This window comes from Hoplias malabaricus, chromosome Y, assembly GCF_029633855.1.
Source record: "Hoplias malabaricus isolate fHopMal1 chromosome Y, fHopMal1.hap1, whole genome shotgun sequence".
Classification (NCBI taxonomy): Eukaryota; Metazoa; Chordata; class Actinopteri; order Characiformes; family Erythrinidae; genus Hoplias; species Hoplias malabaricus.
Window position 1 is genome coordinate 87,108,694 of NC_089820.1, and position 9,469 is coordinate 87,118,162.

General features: G+C 45.5%; 1 protein-coding gene across 2 annotated transcripts in view; it reads right to left on the reverse strand.

Moving 5' to 3' along the window:
* The window catches only part of LOC136677926 (calmodulin-regulated spectrin-associated protein 2-like), a 63,994-nt gene that overhangs the window by 7,394 nt on the left and 47,131 nt on the right, over nucleotides 1-9,469 (reverse strand). For both annotated transcript variants that reach the window (XM_066655643.1, XM_066655642.1), the window contains exons 7-12: nucleotides 7,159-7,249; nucleotides 6,567-6,651; nucleotides 6,017-6,042; nucleotides 5,531-5,600; nucleotides 4,771-4,995; nucleotides 2,083-3,949 (exon numbers count right to left, since the gene is read on the reverse strand). In XM_066655643.1, coding sequence (XP_066511740.1) covers nucleotides 2,083-3,949; nucleotides 4,771-4,995; nucleotides 5,531-5,600; nucleotides 6,017-6,042; nucleotides 6,567-6,651; nucleotides 7,159-7,249 — 2,364 coding nt within the window. The remainder of the gene's footprint in view (nucleotides 1-2,082; nucleotides 3,950-4,770; nucleotides 4,996-5,530; nucleotides 5,601-6,016; nucleotides 6,043-6,566; nucleotides 6,652-7,158; nucleotides 7,250-9,469) is intronic.

Consider the following 9,469-nt stretch of genomic DNA (forward strand, 5'->3'; position numbering starts at 1 on the left):
GCAGACTAAATGTGTTGTTATCTGTAGCGGATCTGCACTGTATCAGCCACAGCCGTCTCTCCTGGGGATACGACACAGTTTTGTATAAAGAAGTTAATGAAGTAGGTTGTAGAATTCTGGTGGGGCTTAAAGGTTAAAAAAAGATGGAAGTAACAGCTGAAGAAATGTATATCAACATAAAAAATGAAAGGACTCGGGTCACACCAAGTAGATGCTCGTTTGTATACGTTTGTTTACTAAAAAATAAAATGCCTGACAAACACAGAAGGACAACTTATAAAGAGGCTGAAGAGTTTTTAAAGCAAGAGCAGATCAGACTGAGCTGATGGGGATGAGCCACTCATTAAAGCGCTGGAGGTCAGCCCACGCTGTCACATCTGTTCACATCCTACAGATGATAGCCTTGCTGTGGTTACAGACTTAGCAGGACTCGTTTGTGTTTAAGACGGCGCAGGATGTTGTAATAATGGGGCTGTGTAGGAGTGGTCAAGGAGTAAGGGAGGTATATGCAGGAGAGATTTATTAACAATAAACAAAAGGTAACCATTAAACAAGGCTAAACACTAAACAAGGCTAAACACTAAACACAAAACAAGGCTAAACACTAAACACAAAACAAGGCTAAACACTAAACACTAAACAAGGCTAAGCACTAAACACAAAACAAGGCTAAACACTAAACACAAAACAAGGCTAAACACTAAACACAAAACAAGGCTAAACACTAAACACTAAACAAGGCTAAGCACTAAACACAAAACAAGGCTAAACACTAAACACTAAACAAGGCTAAGCACTAAACACAAAACAAGGCTAAACACTAAACACAAAACAAGGCTAAACACTAAACACTAAACAAGGCTAAGCACTAAACACAAAACAAGGCTAAACACTAAACACAAAACAAGGCTAAACACTAAACACAAAACAAGGCTAAACACTAAACACTAAACAAGGCTAAGCACTAAACACAAAACAAGGCTAAACACTAAACACTAAACAAGGCTAAGCACTAAACACAAAACAAGGCTAAACACTAAACACAAAACAAGGCTAAACACTAAACACTAAACAAGGCTAAGCACTAAACACTAAACAAGGCTAAACACTAAACACAAAACAAGGCTAAACACTAAACACAAAACAAGGCTAAACATTAAACACAAAACAAGGCTAAACACTAAACACAAAACAAGGCTAAACACTAAACATTAAACAAGGCTAAATGCTAAACACAGCTACACACTAAACAAAGCTAAACACTAAACCAAGCTAAACACCAAATCAAGCTAAACACTAAATCAAGCTAAACACTAAACACAAAACAAGGCTAAATGCTAAACACAGCTACACAATAAACAAGGCTAAATGCTAAACACAGCTACACACTAAACAAAGCTAAACACTAAACACAAAACAAGGCTAAACACAAAACAAGGCTAAACACTAAACACAAAACAAGGCTAAATGCTAAACACAGCTACACAATAAACAAGGCTAAATGCTAAACACAGCTACACACTAAACAAAGCTAAACACTAAACCAAGCTAAACACTAAAAGCTAAACAAGGACTATACAGAACAAAGGGGTGAAACACATAGCAAGGTTAAACATAGAGAAAGGCTAAACACAGAAAAAGGCTAAGGAACAGCAACATCTAGTTCAGACAGGAAACATACATGAATATTCACTTGTTTGTTTCTTAGTTTGAAAATAAATAAATGAATAAATAAAGCTCTAAACTGTTCAATGAAAGATTTTACAATTTGAACAACCTCTAAAAACTGAATTTTTTTCTCAGTGTATATAAGGCCCTTATCTATCTATTCATGTGAACAGAACTATTAATGCTTTCTCTAAATCTTTGTTAATGAGGGAATCATTGAGTGTGTGTCACCCACCCACCTCCCTCCTGTTTGTGGGTAATGTGCCACAACCCAAGATTAAAATCCAGAAATGATTAAAACACCAGCTAATTGTTTCTGGCCTTTCATACACTTCCCAAAACTGGACAACAATGGGTCCTTCGGTGAGGTCAGTGGTCAGCGAAATGGAACGAAATAAAAACCATGACCCATACCCTGTAGAAGAACCCACAGCACATCTTCTGATCCACCTCATGCACGTCCGTCCCGCTCTCAGTCTCGTTTCCTCCATCTAGAGGCTTCAGCACAGAGAGAGGAACCTCAATGAGATCCTTCTTACTCAGGACCTGATCCTCCACTGGATCCGTCTCAGTCGCTGCTGAACTCCCTGTGACCACATGGGACTGAACCTGTGACACTGTCTTCGCTTTAACCAGCCTGGCTTCCTGAGGAGGCCCCGACACTCTCGGTTCCTTATCCGTCTTTTCCTCCTTCGTTCCCTCTCCTTCTTTTGCGTTAGCTGCTTTCTTGTCTGCGTCCGTGTTTGCTTTGGCTTGCGTATCTTTAGCTTCTGCCTCTGCTTTCTTCTCTTTTGTAAGGTCTTTCTTTGGAGGCCCCTCGTCATGTCCCAGGTACGCGAAAGAGCTGGTTTGCGTTTGGCTCGGGGAGAATCGGCGAAGTCTGGGAAGACTGTCTACAGACTGTGGTGTATTCAGCATGCGGCTAAACTGTGTGACCTTCAGCTCATTGGGTCGCGGGGTGCGTGGTGTCCGGGCGTGGAACGAGGCTGACTTTCGCTTTATAGGCGCAGGCGAACGTTGCGTGGCTCTGGGAGACCCTGTTGAGGATAGATTTGGGGAAAGGGACCCTACAGACCCACGGCCCACAGCACTACTGCTACGCAGCGGGTGTCTCCGTGGTGATGGCTGCGTTTGCGTTTGTGGCTGCCCGTGAGGTGGGGAGATCACCCAGCTCTGCTGCTCACGAAGGTGCATGATGCGTTCCTGCTGCTGTGCCAGCCTCTGCATCTCAGTCTGCAGGAAGCTCAGAGATGTGTTGAGACGCTCAATGGAGCGTGTGTATTCTGATAAATCGGACACCTCCGCAGCTCCTCCTTCCTCCGGGGTCAGTCTCAGTGGGGCCCCGTCCGGTTTGCACCTCTCTAATCGGGAGTCGCCCTGCTCTGCTTTCAAAAGGGTTGCTTCTGTGTGTTTCTTTTTGCTGTCTTCAAGACCACCGCCACTGCTGGTGTCACCCCCTAGTGGCGGAGTGATTCCTTTGCGCCGGACAACGTTGAGGAAGGCCGTGCGGCCCATTCTTTGCCGGTGACGTGTGAAGGCAGCTTCCACTTTTTTCTTCTGGGCCTCAATGGCTCGCCGCTTCTCCTCCAGCTTCATCTTCAGTTGCACCATCTCTGACACCAGCAGACTGGAGGGGTCTCGGGGTGAGGTGACCGGACCAGGACTTCTGGCGTCGGGAGTAACGGACCTTGGCATCGCTGCCTGGGGTGTGCCGCCTGCATCGCTCTCTGGAGTGTTCCCGCCACTCCGGCCGTCGCCATGGTGCAGCTTGCGAAACTTCTGTTCTGCAAAGCTGGTCATACGTACTCCAGGAGCAGAGCCAATGGAGGAGGCAGAGCTTGTAGCCAGAGAGCGTGCTCCCAGCAGGCTTGGCACGGGGCTGAAAACACCACCTGTCTCAGGTAACGGACACGAGCGTGCCTCATAGTCTTGGTCCATGTCTGAGTAGTCCTTTAACGAGGAATCTTCGTCCTGTCCGTCCTGAATGTCTTCAGTTCTTACGTGAATCCCGGTGTCTATTTCCGTGGATGTAGAATTTAGCTCTGCATCGTCAGCCCGTGCTTTAGAGAGACTGTCTTCAGGGTCTTGTGTGTGAGAGTTAGAATCAGTGGCGTCTTGGTCACAGGTGTCAAGGCTATGCAGAAAGAAGGCATTTTCCCCACTAGGGGGCTGAAGGCTGCTGTGGGGACGCTCAGAGTCGTGGATGATCTTCAGAGCTTCCTCCATGGTGGGAGTTGAAGGCTGGGGGCTACGATCCTCTGAAAGTATGCCATTAGAATACCTAGAAAATTAAAGAAATCAGTTCAGACATTTGACTGATTACATGTAACACCTCTTGTAGCTACATTCATTGTCCATTTTATCAGCTCCACTGACCACACAGGAGCTTAGTAGTAGTCCACCTGTTTCACGCTGTTCCTCAGCACTCAGGACCCCCACAGAGCAGGTGTGATGTGGTGGTGGATCATTCTCAGCGCTGCAGTGACACTGACGTGGTGGTGGTGTGTGAGTGTGTGTTGTGCTGGTGTAGAGTGGATCAGACACAGCAGTGCTGCTGGAGTTTTTAAACCCTGTGTCCACTCTCTGTCCACTCTGTGAGACACTCCTCCCTCGTTGGTCCACCTTGTAGATGTAGAGTCAGAGACAGTAGCTCATCTGTCGCTGCACAGTGTGTGTCGCTCGTCCTCTAGTCCTTCATCAGTGACACAGGACGCTGTCGGCTGGATGTTTTTGGTCGGTGGACTGTTCTCAGTCCAGACACTGAGGGGTTTAAAAACTCCAGCAGCACTGCTGTGTCTGATTCACTCTACACCAGCACAACACACACTAACACACCACCACCACGTCAGTGTCACTGCAGCGCTGAGAATGATCCACCACCACGTCACACCTGCTCTGTGGGGGTCCTGAGCGCTGAGGAACAGGGGGAGAGGGGGGGTAACAATGTATACAGAGCAACAGATGGACCACAGTGTGTAAGTGTAGAACTACAGCGTGCTCCTGTGTGAACAGTGGAGCTGATAAATGGACAGTGAGTGTAGAAACAAGTCAGGTTCTCAAAGTTAAATGTTTTCTGAGGCTCAAAAAGACTCAACACAAGACCTGAAGGAAGTATCTTGTGATGCTTCTTCATGCTCTTCCTCTCGCAGTGGGTGTGTGCTCCCATTAACAGGCTGGACAGAGAGGTTTCTCCGCATGCCTCGCCCTGCAGGGTGAAACTTGAACCCCAGGCCGTCTGAGCTTGCAGACCGACTCAGGCCATGGCCAGGTGGACTAGCCACAGGATCATCAAACGAGATCTCAAAGGAGATGCCATGGGCTGAAGATCTGCCACAGAGTGAGAGGAAAAGAGTAAATGCCTTTGTGAGAGAAGCCATTTCCTCAGTTACTTTAAACAACGTTTCTTAGAGGGATTGTAGGGGAGAATATTCTTGTTTGTAACTACAGTTGCCACAGATTTGGCCGAGAACTGGAGACACATGTGACTCATTTAACCTAAGATCTGTGCCTTGGTCCGAGCAGATCTTATAAGAGCTACTGTGTTTGCAGAAGTGTATATGATGTAATAATCGAGGTCTTACGTGGTGAAATGAGCCATGTTTCATATTTATTATGACATTCACACGGAGTATTTAGAACTATATCATTAATCCTATGTTTTTATGCTGAATTCACGAAACTAAATTTAACAAAAGCTGTCACACGTCTGAAGATGATAAAGATCTGAAGCCTTACTCAAGCGACTCAACTGAACGATGCTTTAACTAGGAGCTAACACACACCAGCAACACTTTTATTATGGTGTTCTAACGTCTGCAATTTAAACTGGGAGCTGTAAAACGGAGAGGTACCCAGCACTGACCGTTTCTCCTTGGGCCATGTTCCCACACAGCCATCCACATACGACAGGGAGTTGGACCTCTTTATTACTGCTGCAATAACAAACAAATACATTCCTTACCATTTTACACTGCACATATACACCATGCTTATTAGATCCCCCAGTCTCTGGTGACTACTGCGCCGCACAACAGCACGTCCCTTATTTAACCTGACTTCATCTCCTCAAAGGGACACTAGGTAACACTGAGTGTTTTGGCTCCTGGGCTCCCATTACAGCTGCAGAGGGCAATTTACTGTTACAGCACTGTCTTGACATAAAGGGGGGGGGGGGTAGTTGTTTCCTTCCCTCCTCCGGAAGCTACATAGTGCAGTTTCTGCAGGGCTAAGCACAGAGTAGCAATAGCAGGGGCTCTATTCCAGATATTACAGGTTAGTGTTGCATCACAATCATTTTTAAATTGTAAATGAACCCAGCTGAGGAACTGGAATAATAACAAACAATTACCTGCGCTGGCTCTGTTTGGTTGAGACCTATAAAAAAAGAAATGAAAAAAGATAAATACATTTTCAGATTCGAAATGAAATAATATTCAGATTCACAAACTATACAACAGGACTGTCCCAAACCCCACTGAGCTCCCTACGTAGGCACGGACTCCGCTGCCATAACATTTCCCCAGATTAAGGTATCTCAGTAGGCAACGTATTTAAGGTGTCTGGGAAAAACTGGGACAGCCCAGGTGTCGGGAGCACGCTCACTGTGACGCAAAAGACGTGGAAAATTCATTCTAGAGCGCAAACCCCAATCTTTCCCTTCGCGAAGATATTATTTGAAGGTCATTCCAGAGAACAGGGAGCTTACCTTTCCTTATGCTTGGCATTTGGTTTGATGAACTCATGTGTAAGGGCCCCAGAGCATTCCATAATTCAGGCAATGCTTTTTTATTCATTTATTTAAGGTGCATTACGTAATTAAAAAGAATGTCTACAGATGTTATGCTAACTGCTGTCATACAAAATTCTACAGACAATCCAGAAAGAGGAGAAAAACACACCTGTGTTGGTCAGGGCTGGCTGCTCTGTGTATCAGGTTGGGTTTGGTTATGGGAGCCATTTTTGTTGGATGAACTGCATCAGATACTGAAAACACAAGGACATTTAGAGGCTTATTATCAACATAAAGAAACAGTCACATCCCTATTCTGATTCAGCCCCAGAAGGCAGGCTATGTAGTGGCTGTATATGAAGTGCGCTTATCCAGTTCAAGGCAGGAACACAACCTTGAATAGGGAGCTAGTCCGTCACAGGGCGACACACACACACACATATTCACTTACACGCTCCTCACAGACAGTCACCCGGAGGAAACCCACGCAGACACAGAGAGAACACACCACACTCCTCACAGACAGTCACCCGGAGGAAACCCACACAGACACAGGAAGAACACACCACACTCCTCACAGACAGTCACCCGGAGGAAACCCACGCAGACACAGGGAGAACCCTCAGAACTAATTACGCAGTGATTATGAATTTTCTGTCTTATTCTGAAAGGCTAAACCAGGCAGAACAGAAGAGATGAACTGGGCTGGTGACAGAGGACTGGTGTAGAGTTACACAAGAGAACATTAGATCCACACTTACCTTTGGTTTCAAGTTTTCGAGGCTGAACAAAAGAAGGTTTGACCACTTCACACCACCAGAACAGCTCTGCCATAAACACAAGGTAGTTACTCTAAAACACACAGAAAAACAAACCAACAAAAGCATGAAGCGGTTTGAAAGAGAGGAGAGAAGACATTCCTTAAACACAGTGGATATCTAACTCTGACTCTTATACTGACAGTGTGTAGCACAGGTGAAGGAATCCTCAGGTTCTTTACTATTTCAGGTTAAGAACTGTTGTTCCTGATTTTGTTTCAGTGCAAATAGTCTTTCACAGAGTGGTGTACCTCTCCACATCTTTATTCCTGAAAGACTCAGCCTCAAACACAATCATGTCACTGGCGCACACATAATGTGGGGTCTAAATGATGAGCAGCCCAACGTTTCTGGAGGTGGGGCATGTGTCAAAAACATTGAAAAACAAAAGTACTGTTCAAATAAAATGCTAACAATTTATCTTTTGTGTTCTTGAATAAAAGGTGCTTCAAAGAAGGACTCGTGAGTGAATTTTAGTTACTAAACAGAGCAGAGGAGAAGTGTGAGGTGCAATAAGATTAAAACAATGTGTTAAAAATGTGCTGTAATGTAGTTCCATCCCATGACCACAAGGTGTCCGTGTTCTGCTCCAAACGCTTCTGAAAACTCTTACATAATGATCTGGTACAATCTGGCTCTGTTTAAGAAAGGCATGCTCTATCTACTTCTGCCATACACACACACACACACACACACACACACACTGAAATGATCAAAAAGGGCATTTAAGGAATACACTGAGAGCTCTAAACTAAAAATGGCACATGACTGTTGTCTGCTCCCTCTGTCCTCTGTCCGTTAGAGCTCCAGAGTCTTGTTCTGAGGCACAAAGAGCAGCTGGTTAAGATTCAGATGTAGTTTTTGTGGCAAACACAAGAGCATTCAGAGCCAACAGAGCCCTCAACCCTCTCTCTCTCTCTCTCAGTTAACACCCTCCTCCCTTTCTCTCGCTTCTATCTCCCACCCCTCCCTTTTCTCTCCTTATCTCCTTCTCTCAGACACAAGGCCCAAGACTGGCATCTGCTCTTTTGACATGTTCAAGGAGAAAGAACTCCACACGCAGACGTCACAAACGTCAAGATATTAATTTATTTATTAATAATCTGAAAGAAAAGGAACAAACACGTGGTTAAATCCCACAACTGAAAGTCTCTATCAGTGGGGGGTGAAATATTAACATTATTCACGATGTGTGACTCTAATTTAACTCTTTAAGGTGTGGTACATTCAGTCAGAGAGAAGGGGTTGTAGTAATTAATCTAAGAGCATTCCGTACTGCGCTTACCTCCTTTCTTTCTGGGTTTCAGCTCTGACCACACGCTGTGGACTGCACTATACTACGTTTAGTTGTCCCTCTGTATCAGCACTGGCCCTTGTTCAACAGCCCGGACTCTTAGTGTAACATCTATAAGACAGGATTTGGTCAAAATACTACAAAGATCAAACAACACAGCCTCAGTGTCCCCTGTCCCAGGAGCTCTGGGTTGTAGCTGTTTCGCTTGCTCCTCTTTCTTCTCCATAAACACTGCATTGCCTAAATATTCACTCCTCTTTCTAAATCATTAGAGTCAGGGGCTCCAGGGGCAGCTGTTTCACACGTAACGTCTCCTTCTTTAATCCACAGGGTTAAACGTGATGTCGGCCCACACTCTGCAGCTCTAACAGCTTCGGCTCCTGGGACGGTGTAGGAGCGAGTTCATGGGAATTTTGACCATTCTTTCAGAAGCGCAGTGAGGTCAGAGGCTGATGTCGGACGAGGCCTGGCTCTAATAAAGGTCCATAAAGGCCTTGATGAGTGAGTTTGGAAGAACTCGACCCGCACCGAGTCCTGACCAACGCCCGATAGAACACTTTAGGGGTGATTTAGAGCAGAGACCTCAATGGCCTCGATGTTTTTAACACACTTAATGCACACAGACACATACCAAACAAACACTGTGTCTGCCTTGTGTCTGTATCTCGCTGCTCATCTTCACTCCCCCCCACAACAGCCCCAGTCCACTGCTGCCTTTCAGATGATTACACAACACCAGCACTCAGCTCTCCCTGACACCATTACAATACATTACTCTCTCTCACACACTCTCTCCCTGTCTCTCTCTCTCTCTCTCTCTCTCCCTGTCTCTCTCTCTCTCTCTCTCACTCTGTCTCTCTCTCTCTCTGTCTCTCTCTCTCCCTGTCTCTCTCTCTCTCTCTGTCTCTCTCTCTCCCTGTCTCTCTCTGTCTGTCTCTCTCTCTCCCTGTCTCTCTCTGT